At 43.7% G+C, this 23,799-nt stretch overlaps 1 protein-coding gene across 1 annotated transcript in view; it reads left to right on the top strand.

Annotated features, from left to right (window-relative positions):
* The window catches only part of LOC124778806 (glutamate receptor ionotropic, kainate 2), a 1,316,354-nt gene that overhangs the window by 905,959 nt on the left and 386,596 nt on the right, over positions 1–23,799 (top strand). Inside the window, exon 7 of the mRNA XM_047253669.1 lies at positions 20,549–20,866. Coding sequence (XP_047109625.1) covers positions 20,549–20,866 — 318 coding nt within the window. The remainder of the gene's footprint in view (positions 1–20,548; positions 20,867–23,799) is intronic.

Below are 23,799 nucleotides of genomic sequence, written 5' to 3' on the forward strand. Positions count from 1 at the left end.
AAGGGAAGCAAATGAACTCACCAAGCATCACTAGCAAACGATGTAGATAGACCGTTGTTGACAGGCATGTCGCTCACTAGTAAAGAAATACTGTAGCCGATGACGTGTGCCCTACGGCGTGGAGGACGTGGAGTCAAGTGAGGTAAAAGCCGAAGTTGATGGGAAGGGCTGAGTGGTGGCGCTAGTAGTGTCAACAAGATGAATTAAAGGACTTATGTAAGCTGATGAATTAAAATAATAAAATAGACAGTAGGAAGTGATATTAAATCGAGAAGAGGTGAGTCCATGATAAAGGTTCCCTAACGTAAGCAAAAAATGAAAAATAATAGGAATTATGAAATGTATGTGACAGTGAGAACAATAATTGGTAAGATACAAATAACAATGAAATGACAATTAATATGGTCATCAGCGAAACAGTGATCAAATATGTATCAAAATGGTAATGAAATATGGAAATTTTTAGGTAAATTAATAAAGTGGAATACAAGAAAACCATAGAAGCTATAATAATTAAATAAGTATGGGGAAGGTAAAGAAGGGGTAGGATGGTAGAGGGGTCGAGAGGGAGGGCAAAGGGAAAGTAAGAGGGGAAAGAAGGGAGGGGACAGATGGGTGGCTGTATGACGTACGTCAGGGGGAAAGGTGTGACGGGAAAACAATAGGAAATCATTTACGCTAAAAAAGATACAAACTTAAGTGAACACGGAAACACAATGGTGAGGGCCAAGAGGCACAAAAATAAACATAGAATAAATCTGAAACTAAATCAAACAAATTTTAGAAAAACTGACAACATGGTATCATGGCAGACGTGAGAATTTTTGTACCAATATACCCATTGAAGCAACTGAGACTATCATTACTGATAATCTGACCAATAGATATAACAACATTCAAGATGCTGCATACTCACAGCAAATACATGTTACCCAAACACTTCGAAAACGTGTCGTTCTTGAACATCAGACATACACTACACTCACACATATGGGGTACAAAAATTCTTTCCCAGGCGAGTGGTGGTGTTAGGAAGGGCACCCGACAATCTAATGCTACTAAAACTGCCTAAATCGAAATAACTATGCCTATCCGGTACCGAAATAGGAGTGGGTGAAAGGGGGGGAAATTAATGTGTTCCATGGTTTGATGGTGAGTGGTGGGGGACTGGAGGAGGGAAGGGGAAATGGATGTAGTTGGTTATGGCTGCCGATTCATTTTCAACATCGTATATGTACAATGGTTTAACTCAGTGCACTTGCTTCCAATAAACTCAAAATTGGAATATGCGATTTAAGTACATTAATAGATGGTGTGAACCTAGGAATAATTTCTACGATACTACAAGACAAGAACTGTAGGCGAAGACACGTGGCTTGGTATTCTTTTGTCTTTGTAAATTAACATCTTTGAGTATTAACATCCATGTGCCTGGAATATTTACCTGTGTGTGTGTGTGTGTGTGTGTGTGTGTGTGTGTGTGTAGTGCTGTATGCTGTATCTTCGAAGCTCAGGAAAGTCTTGTTGCTTACTACTACCTGGTGAAGTATGAAATCCTTCAAAAGCAATCAACAGTGTTATAAAAAGATTTCTTGATTTATGCGAAACAAAACTAACACATCTCGTGTTTCAGAAGGTTGTTTACGTTGTTTAATTTCACTGCTCCAATTAGATTAAAAGTAGTCCTTGTCTTAAAAAGTTTTCAGCCGTAGTGCTTACAGCCATCCCAAGTAACTTCCGCCACGATGAAAAACATCTCACATTGAATGTACACCACAAGTGAAACGTCATTTTTTGGAGTAAACAACTCTCTGGCGATCGGCCTGCCGGCCTATCGAAATCGGCAAAGGCGTCATTTCTTATTAAGAAATAAGATTATTATTAAAAAATCACGAACAGTGTCCGGGTGGTGTTTACACTTATTGTAAGCCATTCCTCACCCCATACCCTCCTCCGCCCCACCTCCCCTTTCCCATCACCCATGACACTTGGATCTGTACATCACACAATGGCATTAAGTAATATGCTTTATGCCACTGAATATTGTTATACGTCTGGTCCACTTACTCTAATGCTTACGGCCGATTGTCTTTGTATATATTTTTCGCCGCCACAACTCTTGATTAACTATATCTGAAGTTGAAAATTAATTGATCGAAACCAATTATCATTTGTGGCAATGAACAAATGAGACTATTGAAACAGATATTTAAAAAGAAGTATAAAATTACAGCATTCTCATGGCAACACGTTATCTATTTTTAACTGTGCAATACAAACAATGGAAAGCAGCAGAAAAGGGGTCAAAATATAGATACACTGCATCTGATCTGTTGATGATCGAACGAGATCCTGAAAAGGACGTGAACTATAAGTTAAAAATTTTGTCTGATGCTGTGGGCAACCACAACCTGAAAATAAACACAAGTAATAAAATAATGCTAATAGTCAAATCGAACAGACAAGTAAGAGCAAACATTAACAGAGCAAATAAAACTCTGATGCAAGTAAATCAATTTGGTTGCTTGTTAAGTACGACAACAGAGAACAACAGATGACCACAGAAGTACAATGGATATTATAAAGAGAGTTCCGGTGACTGAACAGGCCTTCAGAAATAAGTGCAATTTAGTAACAAACAACTGCCTTAATACAGAAACAAGAAAGAAATTCATCAAAACCTTTGTTTGAAATATTTCATGCTGCGGTCGTGACTGGTGGACTCCAGCCATTTAAGAAAAGAAGAAGCAAAACCATTAGATGTGTGTATATGGAGAAGAGGCACAATAAAATACTGAACTGAAAGAAAAATACTAAAAGAAATTAATCTGAAATGGACATGGATACAGAGAAGAAAAACTAAATTAATTAGATATCTATTTGATATAACAGCTTCGTAACAAGCTGGGGTAAAACCAAAAGTAAATTCCAGAACATACATATTATGCTATTGCTGATACTTGTTTTAGGGGAATTACACCGTCGTTCATGGCATGATTCTCCGCCTATCATTTCGTCATCCAATGCATGCAGTGCATACACTAGCCAGAACATAATGACCAACTACCTCATAGCCGGTATGGCCAACTTTCACATGTTTAACAGTGGCGACTCATCATGGCATGGAAGCAATGCGGTCTTGGTAGATCACTGGAGGGAGCTGGCACAACATCTGCACATATAAGTCATCTAATTCCCATAAATTGCGCGGAGGGGGCCATGTGTTCTGACGCCACATCCAATCACATCCCATATGTGTTTGATCGGGTTCAGATCTGGGGAGTTGGGTGCCAACACCTCAGGGGAACATGGCACTGTATTCCTCGAACCGCTCCACCCCACTCCTAGTCTTTTGACATGGCGTATCATCTTGCTGAAAAAGGCCACTGCCATCATGAAGGAACGTACCTGGTTTGCAACCAGTTTACGATACTTCTTGGCTGTCATGGTCCCTTGCACGACCTCCACTGGACCCCTAGATGCCCACGTGAATGATCCCCAGAGCAAAACGCAGACGCCGATAGCTTGTCTCCGTCCCAAAGTGCCGGGTGATCAAAAAGTGAGTATAAATTTGACCACATTTGCGGTGTGGGCGTTTCAAAAGAAGGCGAAAGATGACGATTGGTTGAGTAACGTGTTGTAGACCGACGAAGCTCATTTCACGCTCCGAAGGTCTGTCAACGCCCACAACTGCAAAATTTGGGCTACCGAAAATCCTAGAACTGTCGTGGAAACTCCATTTCACGACGAGAAAGTCAAGGTATGGGTTGGATTTACCACATCTGCCGTTATCGGGCCATTTTTTTTCGAGGAAATGGGTGATTCTATGGTTCAAATGGCTCTGAGCACTATGGGACTCAACTGCTGAGGTCATTAGTCCCCTAGAACTTAGAACTAGTTAAACCCAACCGTAGCGGTCTTGCGGTTCCAGACTGCAGCGCCTTTAACCGCACGGACACTTCGGCCGGCTGGGTGATTCTGGTTTTGTAACTGCTACCGTGACGGATGAGAGGTACCCCAATATGTTATAGATTCGCATCATCCCCAGCCTGGCTGATAAACACCTGCTGGAACGTACGATGTTTATGCAGGATGGCGCTCCACCCCATATTGCTAGACGCGTGAAAGATCTCTTGGTGATGATCGTGTGCTCAGCCGCCACTTTCGTCATGCTTGGCCTCCCAGGCCCCAGACCTCATTCCGTGCGATTATTGGCTTTGAGGTTACCTGAAGTCGCAAGTGTATCGTGATCGACCGATATCTCTAGGGATGCTCAAAGACAACATCCGACGCCAGTGCCTCACCACAACTCCGGACATGCTTTACAGTGCTGTTCACAGTATTATTCCTCGACTACAGCTATTGTTGAGGAATGATGGTGGACATATTAACCACTTCCTGTAAAGAACATCATCTTTGCTTTGTCTTACTTTGTTATGCTAATTATTGCTATTCTGATCAGATGAAGCGCCTTCTGTCGGACATTTTTTGAACTTTTGTATTTCTTTGGTTATAATAAAAACCCACGTCATTCCAAGCATGTGTGTCAATTTGTACCTCTCTATCTACATTATTCCGTGATTTATTCAGTTTTCAAATTTATACTGACTTTTTGATCACCCGGTACAGGTGTCAAGGAGACTGCGACCGAACCCTCACGATTTTAAATTTAATCTTTAATTGACCGAACGCGGCAATCTAAAGGTCAGTCTGGTCAGCATATTAAATTTGGGCAATTACTTAAATCCGTTCCCCTTATCGTTTGCGTAATAGCTGGCACTTCTCTTTGCAACGCTTCAGAATATGTTCCTTCGTTAAATAACTTTGTTTTGTACTCTACGTGTAGCGCGAGACCCCACTAATAGCGTTTCTGCTCCGCGCTGCACATCAGGTCGTCCCGTAACTCGACCCCCGACGCACACACACAAAAACGTGCGACGCTGCGCCGACCGCCCCTAGCGGCCTCCGGCTGCTACCACTTTGACTGCTCTCTAGCTCTAGTTTAAAACTGTGTCTTAACACAGACAAAACCACTGTTCCCTTATCTTACTCACTGGAGTATAATGTCTACTCAGTTTACAAGCTATTACACCTATAAAATATTAAATCGTTGACTTTTGTTTGAACCTTGTATTACCTATTATCTCAAATGAGTACTCGTTTATTCTTTACCCAAGCAATGACTGGATATAGAGGGTTCGGTACTCTAACGAACACTCCCTCTTACAGTTCACTTTTCACAACTATCACTGGCTACCTTGGATGGTATCCATCCATCAAATAGCAAACTATGTCTCAAATGGAAGTTCTGTGATAAAACTACCTTAATTACCCATCTGAAATAAAGCTTATCGGCTATTTTTTGTGGTCGCCAAGCTATAAATGAGCTAATTACTTAATTGCTTTACTGAAGCATTACCTGCTCTGTAGCAATTAATTTTGAATTACTTATTACACGTATTTTTCACTAGCCGTTTTGAAAAAAAAAATGTGGCGAAGATCTCACAACCATCTTAAGAACGTTATGAAACTTCACTGAAATTTCACTGTTTCTTAATATTTAAATTTGGTAAAAATAGAATTTAAATTTACCTGAGTATAATGAAAATTGAAAGTTACTTGGAAAATTACGCTTATATCCAAACCGACCAATGCATTTAAATAGAGTTTAACATTTACAGTACATTATTACAATTGGTTCAAATGGCTCTGAACACTATGGGGCTTAACATCTGAGGTCATCCGTCCTCTAGACTTAGAACTACTTAAACCTAACTAACCTAAGGACATCACACACGTCCATGCCCGAGGCAGGATTCAAACCTGCGACCGTAGCGGTCACGCAGTTCCAGATTGAAGCGCCTGTAACCGCTCGGCCACATCGGCCGGCACATTATTACAACACCGACATTTGCAAAGACGCCAATGTTTTCTTTAACTTCTGTTTTTATCTTTAGATTTGTGCTTTCTTATTACTTTATAGAATTTTGAAATTAGGAATTACTCATGGAGTAGGTAAATAAATAGTTGATTGGTTGAAATTCACTATATTAAAAGTTCACAAAGAAAACATATAAATGCACTACTCCATTACAAATGACTTTACACAAAATTAAGTGCAAAGCCTTTCCTGTTGTTGTGGAGTGCTATTCATTGTTAGACATTCAGTGTGGTTAAATCCAGTGTAACACCGGGCCTTCGCGTCTCCCTGCATGTATATGGCGTGCTTCCAAAATACGCCACATATTACACCATTGCCGTTGCGGCATCCATTACAACCGTAGCCAAAAACAGTCGTTTAGTCGGAAAATTCTTGCATCCACGACCTCATACTTCACGAGACAACTTTTCACTGTGCGCATAAACGATACCACACACCTTAGAGTGAATTAGAGCACTTATTGCACAATATTAATGTTCACCTCCGCAGCCATGAGCAACAAGTGCTCTCAGGTCTAGGCTCAGACTACCTCTGCCATTCTGATAGGGTTGCACACTGTAGGGAAGCAGCTTACTCACGCCGTAGTAAATTCACATCAGTCTTTCCATTGTGTGCCAGCCAGTCTGCTGTAACTAGCTCTGACGTCATAAATGTTGCGCAATACTTTTAAAATCAAGCAAATAACCTAAAATCGGTTCTAGCATGTCAGGAGTTATACTAAATTAATATGTGTTGAATATCAGTTCGATAACTTTAACCATTTTCGAAATTTGGACGTTTTTCTGTAAAAATCATTGGCGCAACAGAAAAGAGCTAGAGAATTAAAAATTTATATTTAGATTTCTTTTTCATAATAATTTAATAGAAACAATACTTTGGATTTCACAAATTAAAATTTTAGTGGAAATTCATGATTTTATGGTTTTTGTCTTAAAAATTAAGGAAGCAAAATAGATTAAGTAGGCTAATAAATAAGGCTAGGATGTTTATATTTAAGTAGAATGGAGATCCGCTATAACCATAAAGATGTGAGAAGTTTCATTTGAATAACTATAAAACTATAGCGATAGCGTATCTCCAAAGGGCAAGTTCAGAGCTCGTCTACTGCGTGCAGTGTAATTAAATTAATTCTCTCGCCCAAAATATTTAACTTAGCCACGTCAAACTTTAATTATGATTACTTACCTGTGTGTTGAATCCACATTTCAATTGAGAGCTTCATCGGCCATCAGCAAAAGAAGCTATGATTTATTCAATAACTTAATGTGGTGCATTACTAGCCCAGCGGCTAGTTGGGAGAGCCGATTTGATCAGGCGTTCCCTTAGCCGTCCGCACCGCGGCTTTATATATAAGAACGCTGCACGAGGAAGCAAGGCCCCTGTTCTCTCCAGACGCTGAATAGCACACCATCTGTGTCGGGAGTCGCGTCGCGTCGCGTCGGTATCATTGCTATAAACAGCCTCGGATGCCGTATTAAGTTACTTGGGATACGCGTAACCATGAAATCATTTTCGAGTGAAGTGTTAATTCTGGGATGACTTTAATTATCGATCTTCAGTTTGCGTATGTCGTATTTTCACGTGCCGCCGCGGGACAGACATTCTACCATTATTTAGCGTGGCGTTTGATGAACATTATCATCAAATTATGGCGAGCATTCATTTAAATATTTAATTTGGACAGTTATAGTGGCATCAGCGCATTAGACTCTGAACTGCTCTGTTAGTTAGATTGTGTGGATTCTTTTTTTTCATCTGTGACTTTCAGAATATAGAGGAAGTTTTTTTTTCACGCTCGTTTTTGATTATTCCTCAGAGCTATAAGCTGTAGCTATAAGTGTATTTCTCAGATGAAGTGGGCACTAGGAATTCTAATTACAGGCTTCACGTTTTGCTAATCACTTTCTGGTTGCCAATATTGTAGTTAGAGAGCCAGTGTTGAGAACGGCAAACAACAGCATAAATAATAGGAACTGGTTTTACATACTACAAACCAAACATTTATATAAACAACATAAAATTGATTAAATTCCACCCGCCGCCCCACAACACGTCAAAAATTGGACGCCACTCTTTTCGTCCAATCATAACTTTCCCTCAGCTTCTCTACAGTTTTTATTATAATTCTGTTAATTTTTAAAACCTTTGAGTAGCTCATCGGCCATTACATTCAATAATGACATAAAATACTCTCTTACTGTACAAAATATTGTCTCTTTACCATTTATGATTCAAACTTCTTACACACGACTCGAAAGTAGTGAAGACAAATCCAATCTGGCTCGCTACTACCGATCTTTCTCATAAACTAATACTCGCAAAAATTTATGCAAAATTATACCAGCATCACAAGTACATAGTGGTTCCGTTATAGGATGTTCTGATGGAAGACGACAGATTCGTGCCCTCCTATCTCTGTGATAAAGAAAGTATCGGGGTTCATCAGATAATGCAACGCTCCGCCGATGCGCCAACGTCCAGCGCCGATGGTCACGTGCCCATTTCAGCAGTAGTTCCCGACGTCGTGGTGTTAACATGGGCACATACATAGGTCGTCGGCTGCGGAGGCCAATCGCTAGGAGTGTTCGGCGCACTGTGCTTTCAGACACACTTATACTCCGTCCAGCATTGAAGTCTGATGTTAGTTCCGCCTCAGTTCGTCGCTTGCCCTGTTTTACCAGTCTGCCTAGCCTACTACGTCCGACATCAGTAATGAGGGGTGACCGCCCAATCCCGCGACGTGTGGACGTGGTTTTTACCTTGGTTTTGCCGTGTGTTGAAGACACTCATCACAGTACTCCCTGAACGCCAGACAAGATGTGCAGTTTCCGAAATTCTCCTGCCGAGCACCGAGCGAGGTGGCGCAGTGGTTAGCACACTAGTCTTGCATTCGGGAGGACGACGGTTCAATCCCGCGTCCGGGCAACCTGATTTAGGTTTTCCGTGGTTTCCCTAAATCGCTTAGAGCGAATGCCGCGGTGGTTCCTTTAAGAGGGCACGGCCAACTTCCCTCCCCATCCTTCCTTCATCAGATGAGACCGATGACCTCGCTAGTTGGGCTCTTCCAAAAAATCAACTGAACTCAACTCCTGCCGAGCCTCCAGACCATCACAATCTGCCCTTGGTGAAAAAAATGGTTCAAATGGCTCTGAGCACTATGGGACTCAACTGCTGAGGTCATTAGTCCCCTAGAACTTAGAACTAGTTAAACCTATCTAACCCAAGGACATCACAAACATCCATGCCCGAGGCAGGATTGGAACCTGCGACCGTAGCGGTCTTGCGGTTCCAGACTGCAGCGCCTTTAACCGCACGGCCACTTCGGCCGGCCCTTGGTGAAACTCAGATAGATCGCGCGCCTTGCCCAGCCAACATACGGACAGGAATCTCACTGATACTACACGCACCGTGTGTGTGGGGCAGGTGACGCTCCCATCGCCTGGATGAGTTTACATCGATAGTAGGTCGGTGGCCAATATGTTCTGGCTTATCAGTGTATAAAGCAATAACGCAAATACCCGCCCTGAAAACCTGCGTTCTATGATGAATATCACAGTTATCAATTTAATTAACTGCAGCAACTGCAGCCAAATAGTAAATATTGTAGCACCTGAAATATCGAGAACTTCCTTTGACTCACAGAATCAATTAAGTGGCGAAAGTCAAAGGAATTTGCTGATCTAATTTAAGTGTTAATACGTCAGTCTACTCTGAAACTGGCCTAAAAATGAATTGCAACAAAACTAAGACCAAGGCGAGCGAGTTGACAGGGGAGGGAAATGCGTCTCCTGGAAGTACGCAGCTGCAAAGGTCACAGAATATGACTATCTGGGTCAACTGCTAAATATGAAACGAGACCTAAAACCAGAAATATTTAGACATATGAAAATATGCTGGCAAGCTTATGGAAGATAGTCTTCAATTTTGAAATCCAAGATGTCGACCGATCTGAAGAAAACAGATTTTGGCTAATGTATACTGCCAGTAATAACTTTGGCTGTGAGGCATTTGTATTAAATGAGGTCATTGTTAGAAAACAAATGGTAACCCAAAGAGGAATGGAAGATCAACATTAGTCTACACAAAGAAAGAGAGAAAGACAACAAAGGTCAATGACGTAATGTATCGCGAAGAAAAGATGGCAGGTGGTCAAAACAAGTAGTAGACTGGAGCCTGATCTACCAAAAAAGACTACGGGGAAGACCATCGGACAGATGAGACAGACACCTGAGGAAGATAGCCAGATTAATCTTGAACCTCAATATCAGCAGAAAGGCAAGAACCTGCAGGAATCCTATGTTGCACGCCGACTCAAAGCCGCCATTTCAGGAAATGATGGAATTAGTCGATGATGATGATGACGATGATGATGATGATGATGATGATGATGATGATGACGTTAATTAGTTTAGATTCAATTAAAGTTTTGTTCAATTGGTTGGATCTTCGGTGTACCTAATGTTTCGATCAATTGGATAGAATTAGTAGTTAATTCATTAAGTAAAACCCACATTACATGAAATGCAACCATTGTTCACTAAAGTCGCTACTCCATCGAGGCTTCCCTAACCTGCGCACAGCAGATGCCTGTTGGATGTAATGCAGTTCCCTCCAGGTCCAGTGCGTAACTGGAGGCTCTGACGCTATGCGGTTGGTAGCATGGAAATTCGGGGAGTTTCCCGTTGTTTGAAAAAAAAAATCTGCGAGGCTAGCCCCCCTTTTTCTTACTGTCTGCCGGTGCTTCGTTGGATCTGGATCGTGGCGTAGTCTAGTCGCCCTCTATAGGACAAGGAAAATTGACCTTTAGTACGGTAGAAGTTATCCTAGGCGTCCATCCCGTTATTTTTTCTGGTACGGACGGATGCGCACGTTTAGCCGACGATTTTATGCAAAAAAAATGGCTCTGAGCACTATGGGACTTAATTTCTGAGGTCATCAGTCCCCTAGAACTTAGAACTATTTAAACCTATCTAACCTAAGGACATCACACACATCCATGCCCGACGCAGCATTCGAACGTGCGACCGCAGTGGTCACGCAGTTCCAGACTGTAGCGCCTAGAACCGCTCGGCTACCCCGGCCGGCAGATTTTATGCATTCTTCTGCACATTAAACCATGCTTTCGGAACATTAATTTTAACAATCGTGTCGCGATTTTATTTGTTATTGACCGCTGCCGCAACGTGACCTACAGCTGCGTCCTTTGCTCCACAGATCGCGGTCTAACAAGATAAAGAACTACTCGTAATGTCGGGAGGGCTGTTGTTGATGTGTGATCCTCACAAAGCCTGCCTTTGCTCCTTCCAACCACTTACAGAGATTTCGTTCTTTGTCCGTTGGACTTGTCAGTGTTTTCAAGTATTCTCGTGCCAGAGATACGATATGGTCAGCAACTATGAATGTTGGGGTCATTGTTTTCTTCATAAGTCTCACTACTTATTAAGTCTATTTGTAAAATCCGTTATTCTTGTGCTCCGTTTCATTCTGCCGTGCATTCATCCCCGCCCAGGTCAAAGAATGGTTCAAATGGCTCTGAGCACTATGGGACTTAACTTCTGAGGTCATCAGTCGCCTAGAACTTAGAACTACTTAAACCTAACTAACCTAAGGACATCACACACATCCATACCCCAGGCAGGATTCTAACCTGCGACCGTGGCTGCCCAGGTCATTTCTGATATGATGGGCCTAATTGTCAAATGCCAGCCGTTTTAACAACTAGTAACTTTGTTTCGTATGAAGAGTTCTAGCCAGCGAGGATTAACGAACACATACAGGGTGAACAAAATTCCACCGACAAACTTTCACAGATGATGTCTTGTACCAAAACAAGGCAAAAATGTCTAGTAAACATTGGTTCTAAAACCAATACCTTAAGAGCCATGAGTACTTGTTTATCTTCATTACTGAGAGACCATATATTCCACTGAAAGCTCCTTCCGTATTTTGAGAGGTAGTTACACGGACCAAAACAACGAGAAAGGTGTCCGTCCAACATGGGCTCTAAAGTGGGTACCTAACGAGCCATGGGCGTTTGGTCATCTGCGCTGCTGTCAACTATAGTTCGCGTACAGAAAGAGTCCATATTTACTGGACACATTTTTCCTGTTTTGGTCCGTCTACCTCCACCCGAAGTATGGAAGCAAAGAGCTTGTAAAAGAAGAGATGTGTTTCACAGTATCGAAGATGAATATGTGCTCATTGCTCTTATGTTAAGCATTTTAGGGCGCGTGTTTATTAGGTATTTTTTCTTGTTTTGGTCCATACGACCACCTCTAAAAGTTTGTCTTTGAAGTTCACCTCGCGTAGGGGGAAGAATATGTCAGGCCTTGACGGCGAAAGAGACTACCTGCTCGCATGCACTGACCCACAAAGAGGCACCCGTCTCCCCTGAGGAGGTAAGGTCGTTGCCCTTACCGCAAACAGGAATACAGAACCAGTAAGCATAAGGTGATGAGGGGCTGAGACAGACTGCTACGTCAACAAGGCTTCGCCCGAGTCTGACGTTGGTAATTAATCGTAAAAAATAACCTGTAGTTTTACACAGGCACAAAGTCGTCAGTTCTCGACACATCATTTTTTTTCCATTGCTTTGTACACTGCACCTAACCAAACAAAAACTGAAATAGTGAGGAATGAAGGAGGGAACGAAATGAAACTTCTCTCGCTTATAGAAAATGTGATGCCGTTATAGTATCGACGGCTTTGTAGCAGTGCTAACATCGGTTACCATCAAATCGTCGAGGTTAAGGGCTGTCGGGTTGGGCTAGCGCTTGGATGGGTGACCATCCGGTCTGCTCAGCGCTGTTGGCAAGTGGGGTGCACTCAGCCCTTGTGAGGCAAACTGAGGAGCTACTTGACTGAGAAGCAGTGGCTCCGGTCTCGTAAACTTACATACACTTGTCCCTCCAGCTCCACATCCATTGACGGCTGTGGGCTGAGGATGACACGAAAGGCCGAAAGATACCGTTGGGTCTCCAGGCATGTTTGGGCGGAGATTAGTTTTTTGGTTACAGTATAGAATCAAATTTAGAATGAACTTGGCAGTATGAGTCCACTTGGCAGTATGACGTTGCCCCCCATTTCGCCTGTAGTCATGCACAGCTTCGTCTGGAAAAGGTGTCCCCTAAAGCTGTAGCTGAGGTAAGGTGGCCCACAGTCCTTGATAATCGGGATACCGTCACTGGTACGAAATTGAGATCCTAGCCGGTCCCACACATGTTCGATCGGGAAAAGATCTAGAGATCTTGATAGCCGCGGGAGTACTTTGACATCACCCAGGCAGTTCATAGTGACACACACTATGTGTGAAAAAGCGTTCTCCTGTTGAAAAATGGCAGCACGATACTGTCACATGAGAGATAACACATTGGTATGGAAGATATTCCGTAGTGCTCAAATCCCTATCAGCCATGACCTGAAGCCATACACGATAGCTCCCCACGCCATGGCATCAGAAGTAACACCGTTGTGCCCGTCCAGAACATTGGAAGAATGAAACTTCTTCCCAGGTCGCCGCCATATTGTTAACGATGTGCAGAACCACGATTTCTTGCTGAACACAGTACAATGCCCTTTCTCATCACACCATGCTTCCCAGGTATGGCATCACTCAAAACGCAGCCGTTTGTGTTTATGGTATTGATGGCAGCCTATGCAAGGGACAGTAATTCTGGCTGCTGCTAATCTCTGACCAATGGACGGGAAGGCACTGAATGTTGCAGGGAGTCCATTACATGTTCTTGGATGTGAGGCGCAGATGTGCAGGGGATACGACGTGAGTGGTCCACAATACAGCGATCGTCCCTCGTGGTGATCAGATGTCTCGACCGGAATCTAGATAAGGTGTATGCCTACTTTGCAAGTTTTCACACAGTTCAGCGTCAGGTCACTGTTACATCCTAATGATCACATCTGAACGGCCAAAAAATCTGGATTCTGCACCATCCGTCTGTCCGGCCAAATGGAGACGCCTTCAACCTGACGTGTGCTGTACCACGCGAGTATGCAGCATCTCCATGTCCCTCACAATGATCACTCAACATCTGACGACGTTCACGTCCCTCATACACCCTAGCAGGGCTGGTAAACACACTGAACGTGAACAACACTAATAATTCACTTACGATGCATGTGCTACATGTCGCAGAGATTTGCAAGTTTACCATTTACTTACCTGTCAATGGCCTGTAGGTGTACAAAAAGTACATTTACTTCTGACATGTTCTACATCCTGGAGGACCTCCTTAGTATGGATCAATTGGAATGAAAGTAAATCTAATCACATCTGCCCAAGTCTTCTGGAAGCATTACTTTTCTTTGAAAGCTTCCAACATTCAATTGTAAGTAAAACATTAATAAAAATGGCAAAGGTAATGTTAATCAGAACACTGGGATGAGTTGTGATCTAGATTTATACATTCTTAACATCACAAGACAAAAGCAAATGGCTAAAGAAACGGCACACAGACATTTTTTTATTGGACAAACACTTTCAATGATATGCAGTCGATGGTGAACAAAGTGATAAGTTGGGGATCAATACACGACACTAACAAGAACTAATCGCTTTACCTGACTTCATACACATGAATCCGTGGTATGGCCCAAAATCTACGCTACAGTCAAGCATCTATACTCTACTATTCCATAAAGAAAAATTTGGTTCCCAAGCACAGGGTTCTGAGAAGCATATATTGGAGCCCTACGCCGTAGTAGCGAATACTTTACTCTCCTCCTGGTCAGGGTACCACACCAAGATACGTTCGCTGACTGGAGTCATGGACGGCAGCAAAAAGCTGAGGTCATCAGTCCCCTAGAATTTAGAACTACTTAAACCTAGCTAACCTAAGGACATCACACACATCCATGCCCGAGGCAGGATTCGAGCCTGCGACCGTAGTGGTCGCGCGGTTCCAGACTGAAGCGCCTAGAACCGCTCGGCCACTCCGGCCAGCGGACGGTAGCAATCTGTTATTAATAGCCCGCATCCAAAGAATACAAGTACGCTGTCTCGCGTTCGGCTAATTCGGAATGCAGGTACTTCCCTATGAGCCTCTGAATCCCCGGTGGATTCCAGTATGCAGATGGACCTGTTTGCTGGTCTGCCAAACCAATTTGACTCTGTGCCATGATTATGCGTGATGGAATATGTAAATGTTTAGACGGCCGACTCAAAACAAATAATTACATCCACGCATCACTTGTTGTGTGTTTGATGCTAGAAGCAGTACCTCTGACGGTTCAGATGGTGACTGACAGGCTCTAAGTGTCACACTAACAAAGACACGAGTCTCACCGATTACGTAAAGACCTGCAGTTCTATACTAGCGAACTGCCAGTATAACAAAAAAAAAATGTTCAAATGTGTGTGAAATCTTATGGGACTTAACTGCTAAGGTCATCAGTCCCTAAGCTTGCACACTACTTAACCTAAATTATCCTAAGGACAAACACACACACCCATGCCCGAGGGAGGACTCGAACCTCCGCCGGGACGAGCCTCACAGTCCACGACTGCAGCGCCCCAGACCGCTCGGCTAATCCGCGCGGCGCCAGTATAACAGTCTTCTTCTCTTTCTCTCAGCTTACTTTGCCAGCACGGTAGCCAAGCACATTTACATCTTAGACTACTCCCACTTTAGCACAAGCCAATCACGAGCCGGAGCGCCGTATTCGAAGCTGTGAGACCGCCCCTTGCTCTGCATACACAGATTTGACCAACCAGCGACTTTGAAAATTAATTGGGAAAAAAAGATTCAGCTTTGAGGGCTTCTTTCGCACGCGTTTATGTCATGTCTTTGCGAAAAGCCTGACCAGGATGGAACCATAGACCTCCATAAAATGATGGTTATCTCCCCTGTTACGTCCATTTCGAACTTTCCAAAGGATGGCCATAAACTCGCTATATATATATATATATATATATATATATATATATATATATATATATATCGTGAAAAACAATGGTCCTATAAAACTCCACTGGGACACTATTGAAGTTGGTTTTACGTCTGAAGACTTCAGTCCATTCTGATTAACATGCTGTGTTCTGTTTGCTAGAAACTCTTCAGTCCAGGCACACAATTGGTCTGATTTTACATACACCCTTATTTTCTTCATTAGGCAGCAGTGTGAAATTTTGTCAAATGCCTTTCGGAAGCATCGACTGCTATGTAGGGCTCGAGGACTAACAGAGCGAGCTGGTCTTCACACAAACACTGTTTTCGGAATCAATGTTGATTCCTACAGAGGAGATTTTCGGTCTCTAGAAATGTCAGGACAGGCGAGCTTAAAACATGTCCCCAAATTCTGCAACAGACCGACGTCAGATATACAGGTCTATAACCTTTTGCGTATGTTCGATGACCGCTCTGAAAAAATGGAATGATCTGTGCATTTGTCCAATCACCAGGCACACTTCGCTCCTCCATAGACGTACGGTACACTTATGTTATAGGATGGGCAATTTCTTTCGTATACTGTGTACAAGCGAACTTTCCTCTGTTGAGCGATTTCTGTTGATTTTCTATCCCTGGATCAGTTACTTTGTGTTCGCGCGACGTTTTAAAGGAGGCGATATTACAACCGTGGTTGTAATATCGCCGTCTTTGTATACAAACTTCCTGTGATGAAACTTCTTACTGTGTGAATGGTGCTTTAGATTATGTGCGTACATATACACTTTAAAAAAAAAGAATCACACCGCTTTCACTGCTGCACGATCGGATGAAGGCTGCACTGGAACTGATGGCGCGGATTTTTCTTCATAAGTAACCGAAACATCTTCCCTTTAATAATTTGTTTACATCACTTAAAATCATTTTGAGGCACAATTACTGTGAAAAAGGCATTGTCTTACATATAGTTTTGGGTGTAGGGCACCATCACCCCAAGAAAATTTCATCACCTGAGGAAAAAAAAAAGCGAAAGCTTATGTAAAATTTATCTTAACGCGAAGGAGCCGTCTGAAGATGAACCTGTCAGTTTGAAACCAGTAACGGCGGTATTTAAATAAATAAGCAGGATTGTAAAAAGAGGCTGGTTGCTGTTATCTTCTATGTAAGATCAACCTATAACTAACATTCCGCGTGCCATTATGCAACAACGATCTTTCCACACTGAAACTCTGAAGTGAAACAACGCGGCGCAAAAACTCATATACCAGTAGGGAGAAATGATCATTACGATAAAATAAGAGAAATCAGGGCTCGCACAGAAAAATTCAAGTGCTCGTTTTCCCCGCTCACCATTCGGGAATGGAACGGTAGAAAGACAGCTTGAAGGTGTTTCATTGAACCGTCTGCCAAGCACTTTACTGTAAATAGGAGGTTAATCACGTAGATGTAGATGTAGATGCAGATGTAGACTTGCTGCATCAGCCGCACAGTGCCGGCTGCGTCAGATTCTCAACCCAACCGAGCAGCTGACACAACAGAGCTCCGCGTGCCAACTGCAGACTGCTAACTGTTGCCCGATATTATTGCATTTACCTTCCGTTAACGTAAACGGAAACATGCGATAATGTTACACTAAACAAATGCAATGGTAAGGACGGACTTTGTTGTGCATACAATGTGAAGTCGTTCCGCGTGTCTTGGTGAAATAATGCGATAAAAAGTCACGATAATCTGACCGAAGCGTGCACACTCTTATTCTGTGGTCGACTTATACAGGGTGTGCCAAAAAGAATGACCCGATTTTAAATAGAATTATTTATTAGGAAGAAGGGCCTAACACCAACAAATTGCATACTAAATTACTCAGAAAAGACAGAAGTTCATAAAAATCCACCATAAATGTTCAATAAGTCCTCCATTGGCTGCATGGACGACATCTAGCCGATAGCCGAATTCATCCCAAACTGAGAGTAAGGTGATTTCTTTCACTGAATCTACAGCAGCTGATATTCTGGTTTTTAGCTCATCATTGTCACGAGGTAAGGGAGGAACGTAAACACATTGTTTAACATACCCCCACACGAAGAAATCACATGGTATTAAGTCAGGGGACCTAGGATGCCAAGAGTGTAAAGCCTGTCTCGCGGTCCTGTACGCCCCATCCAACGTTGAGGCACGTTGGCATTGAGGAAACTGCGCACGTTGTTGTGCCAGTGTGGTAGTGCTCCATCTTGTTGACAGATGAAATTGTCAGACTCAAGTTGTGGGAATAACCAGTTCCGTAGCATTGCAAGATATGATTGTCCTGTTACGGCTTCTTCCTTAAAAAAAGTAGGGTCCATAAACCTTGCTTTGCAAAACAGCACAAAAAAACATTCACTTTTGATGAATCACGATCGTGATCAACTGTTTCGTGAGGATTTTCGAACCCCCATATACGTACATTATGACGGTGAACCTTACCGCTAATATGGAAAGTTGCCTCATCGCTGAATATCAACCGTGACATGAAAGTGTCATCTTCCATGTCCTCTAGAATAGCATTGCTGAAGTCCACTCGCTTCACTTTGTCAGTATCTCGCAGAGCTTGTACCAGTCGTGGTCGTATGTTTCGTATGTTTTGAGGGCTAAACGACGCCGTAACTGACGCCACACTGTCATGCGCGGTAACGCCAAGTTCTCGAGTAGCACGACGCGTAGACTTGCGGGGGCTCCGCTCAAATGCTCGTCGGATTTGTTCCACTGTTTGTTCAGGAATGCGTGTCAGGCCAGGACTTTTGCCCTTACAGAGGTACCCTGTTTCTTCAAACTGTTTATACCACCGTCGAATGTTCTTTCGTGATGGTAGTTTAGCACGAAATCGAATATGAAACGCCTGCTCAACTGCGATCACTGATTGAGTATGCCGCGAGGGATTAGCCGCGCGGTCTAGCCACTGCAGTCATGGACTGTGCGGCTTGTCCCGGCGGAGGTTCGAGTCCTCCCTCGGGCGTGTGTGTGTGTGTGTGTGTGTGTGTGTGTGTGTGTGTGTGTGTGTGTGTGTATGTGTGTGTGTGTGTGTGTGTTTGTCCTTAGAATAATTTAGGTTAAGTAGTGTGTAAGCTTAGGGACTGATGACCTTAGCAGTTAAGTCCCATAAGATTTCACACACATTTTGAACATTTGATTGAGTACGACTAAATTCAATAACACAATATGCCCTCTGTTGTGCGGACGCCATATTCGCCAGACTGGCTGCACGCTCCAGGTCAGCGCTCGTAGCGACATTTGGCAGATTTTCTCTGAAACTCTAGGCTATGCCGATTACTTCTAGCGCTGTTTCAGTTACCTAGTGACATTTATCTAAATATTATTACAAGTTAAAATCGGGTCATTCTTTTTGGGACAGCATGCATTGCTACTTGCTCACAACAATCACACTTTATTCGTAAAATTTTCTAGCACGCAGCGGTTGCTACAAGATTGTATCTCTGCGAAACCAGAGGTAGCAGCAACATATTCACTGTGATTAGGCAGATGGATAAAACCTCCCCGGTTCTATAAAGCTCTCCAAATCCTCGAACGCCATGCACTCCGCCTCGCCTTCCGCATCCGCCTTCCGTCCCCCACGCGCGTCCCCTACGACCTCATCCCCTTCCTCCACCTTCTCCTTTTCCTTGAACACATCTGCACACTATATATTGTCCACCACGTTGATCCCCATCACCCCCTGGTGTCTCCATTCCTCTCCATCCCCAACCAGTTGCCGCGCCTTTACCGTTGTGTCCCACCCTCTATCCATCTCCACACCCGCCATCTCCTTTCCCAACGCAACTTCCACCATCTACCCCTCCCAGATGATGAGCTTCGTCCTGACATCTACCGTTCCTACCAACTCTAACCCCATCTTCCTGCCTCCTCCTCAGGGCTCCCTCTCCTCACCCTCCCTCCTCCTGAGCGGCTTCCCCCTCCTACTCCCCCTCCCCCTCTTGTGCCTCCTTTCAGTGCCTCTGCACTCCCTCCTGCCTTGTCTTCCCTCTTCATCTCCTGCCCCACGTGTCTCCTGCCTCTTGGTCTACCCGCTGACGCCCCTTCTCTCTTCATCCCGCCGCTTCCCCTGCTGCCCCTTGCTATCCCCTCCTTTTCCATCCTCTCTGACTTTTCCCTCGGCAGGTCCCACCTGGCAGTTTTATTCTTTGTCGTGTGTGCTCCAAGTGGGTTTTAATATTGTGGCCGACTTTTAACCTGTGCATGTGCATTCAGTGTCATCCCTGTGTTTTAAGAATCGCCAACTGCGTTTGTTTGTTTTTTCAACTTTCTGGTGACTTTTTCAACTGTCCCCCATGAACGTCTCCATGTCAGTGTATTTTTACCTCCATTTTCTCCCCTTACTCTGTTTTATGTTCCGCTTTTTTATAGCCTTATGTATGTAACATTTTATTCTTGTTTTAGTTGTCATGTCACTCGGCTGAAGAGCGGCGGATTGTGTCGCTGACAGCCCTCCCCTGCCCATATGGGGCAGGGGAATGAAGTTACGATAAAAAAATGAAATTAAAAAAAAATATCGATAAATTGACTCTCTCAGGTGTTATAAATAATAGCAAAGATGTAAATATGTGACGATATAGCATTCTTACCCAGAGTATTCACGCAGATTTAGATTTAGGATATTGAGTGTGCGATATTTGTCCCACGCGAGCTGAGGAGAGCTCCCCGACGCTGCCGGCAGGACATGGAGACGTTCGACCTGGAGGACTTCAAGTACAACTCGGTGAACATCACGGCGTTCCGGCTGGTGGCGGTGGAGGACGAGCGCGTGCGCGCGGCGCTGGAGCAAATGTCGCGCTTCGCGCCCGTCGGGCCGTCCATCCTGCACCGCACGGGCGTGCTGCAGGCGGAGCCGGCGCTGCTGCACGACGCCGTGCACGTGTTCGCCCGCGGGCTGGCCGCGCTCGACCGCAGCCACCAGCTGCGGCCCGCCAACCTCTCCTGCGAGCTCGAGCGCCCCTGGGACGACGGCCTCTCGCTCTACAACTACATCAGCTCGGTGAGCAGCCTTGTCAGAGCCACTCAATTACACCTGTTGCTGTTGTGCTTACGATCCGTCAAGTCTCTTCGACTCCTGATGACTTGATAAACAATGTCCCTCCACGCATTACTAAACGTCGAATTCGGTATCAGCTCTTCCAGGATAATATGGTGTTTTTTCCTGAAACTGTAAGGTGGCCATATCTTTGTAAACCTCAAGTATCACCTCACATATTTGTGAATGAGCAGAGGAAATCCTGCCGGAGGAACATCAGCAACTGAGCATTATAGCAGAGGTTGAAAATCCCACTTCAGTTGTAAGGTTCTTTTTATTTAAAACTCGACCTGTACCCGTCCACCGCAGTGCTCGGGGTCACAGCACAAACTTATAACACCTGATGATGCGGATGTAAGAGCCCAAAACTGGTCGTGTTTTAAATAAAAAGAACCTTACAACTGAAGCGTATTTACTTGTAAATAATAGATTTCAGCTATGAGTCGTCCTTTTTAAATTTTATTGGCAGATCTAGATTTCAGCTAGAAACTAGCCGTTCTCAATGTACTATAATTTTTGATCAATGCATGTATTGCCTGTTGGTCGGGCTTCATCCACAGTTCATGTAAATGGTAGTATTCAACATTCTACACACCAACGTGAATAGTCGTTCCGTTGCCACTTCCGCCAATGATTTTAGAAGCTCTGATGGAATACTAAAACTGGATCTCCTGTCTCTTCTATATCGACTCCTGTTTCTTCTCCTATCACGTCCTCAGACATGTCTTCCCCCGCATAGAGGCATTCAGTGTACTCTTTCCACCCACCCGCTCTCTCCTCTGCATTGAACAGTGGAATTCCCATTTCTCTCTTACTGTTACCACATTGCTTTTAATTTCACCGAAACAGAAATGTATTCCCTTCTACTTGGTCCTCTAGCTACAGTTAATTAAATTACCACAACATAGGAGCACGTACATCGTCTGTAGAAGAACCAGAGAGCTTCAATTTTTTTATTTTATTGCACTCCCGCTTGTGTGTGTAAAATATTGCTTTCCTTCTTAGCCGCTCCTGCATAATACATGTCTGAAAAAGACGGAACGCCTCTGCCATTTTGGTAACTGTCATAGCTATTTTGTGTTTACCACTGACCTCATTTTCTATAGTTCTGAAAACCCACGATGTACTCAGACAAATTGTGGTAAAACTCTTTTCCGCTAAAGACGAAGGGTGAAACTTCAAGGCAAACAACGTCCATCATCTCGTCAGCTCTGCCATCAGTTAAAGTTTCCTTCAAACACGTGAAGCGCGCTCTATGATTGACAAACACGTTAACGAAGCTGTACGTAATCTAATGTTTTACACACCTAGTAAAGTTTGACAAGTTGTTTGGTCCCGTACATGGTGCTTTTCGATCCTCTGACGATCAAGTCAATGGCGCATGTTGTGTTGTTTTTTTGCTGGCACCCCTGTGCGCCGTTCAGGTAATTACGTGGTGCTACACAGCTGGACACACCCGACGGAAGTGACGCCATCTCAGTGCGTGGGTCACACAGTAGCAGTGAACGGATCGACTATGGATGACGTCGCAGAGTGCCGAGAAACACTCATAAAACTAACATATATCAAGGGTACAAGAAAGTCGTAATTATTGCAAGTAAAACAGCCACACAATCACAAAGTGCTTCACATGGAAAGCCCATGTAGTGCGGTCAGAACAAATTATATATCTTAACAGTAGGTTCAACGAACAAAATTAAAAATAATAATTTACAAATCAATAACTGTAGGTTTCTCCTTTCATTTCGTCATTTACTCAAGGAGCGACACAGTCAACCGTTGCTCGCCATCGTCCTTGAGATAAACAGACCACGTTGTTGGCATGCTCCAGAAACCATCTTCGCGAGTGTAGAAGACAGGTCAGATACACTTTTAACATAAAGACCGTGGGAGCCAGTGATCAGGTATAGATATTGCATATAACAGACTGGGTCAATAAAACATTTCCCTGTACAGCAGGTTCAGATGATACTAATTTAAAACCACCGCGCAAATAAAAGTAAAAATTTGACTTTTGCACGATTATTAACGTCAACAGATAGTCCTTATACGACAGAACGAACATTCAAAATTGGTGCAGTTACATCACTGTCACGTGACTACGCGTGAAATTCATCCATAATTGTATATATACTGAAGCGCCAAAGAAACTGGTATAGGTATGCGTATTCAAATAGAGAAATATGTAAACAGGCAGAATACGGTGCGGCGGTCGTCAATGCCTGTATACGACAACAAGTGCCTGGCGCAGTTGTTAGATCGCTTACTGCTGCTACAATGGCAGATTATCGAGATTTAAGTGTGTTTGAACTTGATGTTATAGTCGGCGCACGAGCGATGGGACACAGCATCTCCGAAGTAGCGATGGAGTGGGGATTTACCCGTACGACCATTTCACGAGTGTATCGTGAATATCAGGAAACTGGTAAAACATCAAATCTCCAATATAGCTGTGTCCGGAAAAAGAACCTGCAAGAATGGGACCAACGACGACCGAATATAATCGTTCAACGTGACAGAAGCGCAACGCTTCCGCAAACTGCTGCAGATTCCAATGCTGGGCCATAAACAAGTGTCATCGTGCCAACTATTCAACGAAACATTATCGATATGGGCTTTCGGAGCCGTAGGTCCACTCGTGTGCCTAGGCCCGTCAACAGTGACTTGTACTGTTGATGACTGGAAACATGTTGCCTGGTCGGACGAGTCTCGTTTGAAATTGTATCAAGAGGATGGACGCGTACCGGAATGGAGACAATCTCACGAATCCATGGACCCTGCATGTCAGCAGGGGAGTGTTCAAGCTGGTGGAGGCTCTGTAATTCGTGTGCAGTTGGAGCGATATGGACCCCTGGTACGTCTAGATACGACTCCGACGGGTGAAACTTACGTAAGCA

The sequence above is a fragment of the Schistocerca piceifrons genome, chromosome 1 (assembly GCF_021461385.2).
Source record: "Schistocerca piceifrons isolate TAMUIC-IGC-003096 chromosome 1, iqSchPice1.1, whole genome shotgun sequence".
Classification (NCBI taxonomy): domain Eukaryota; kingdom Metazoa; phylum Arthropoda; class Insecta; order Orthoptera; family Acrididae; genus Schistocerca; species Schistocerca piceifrons.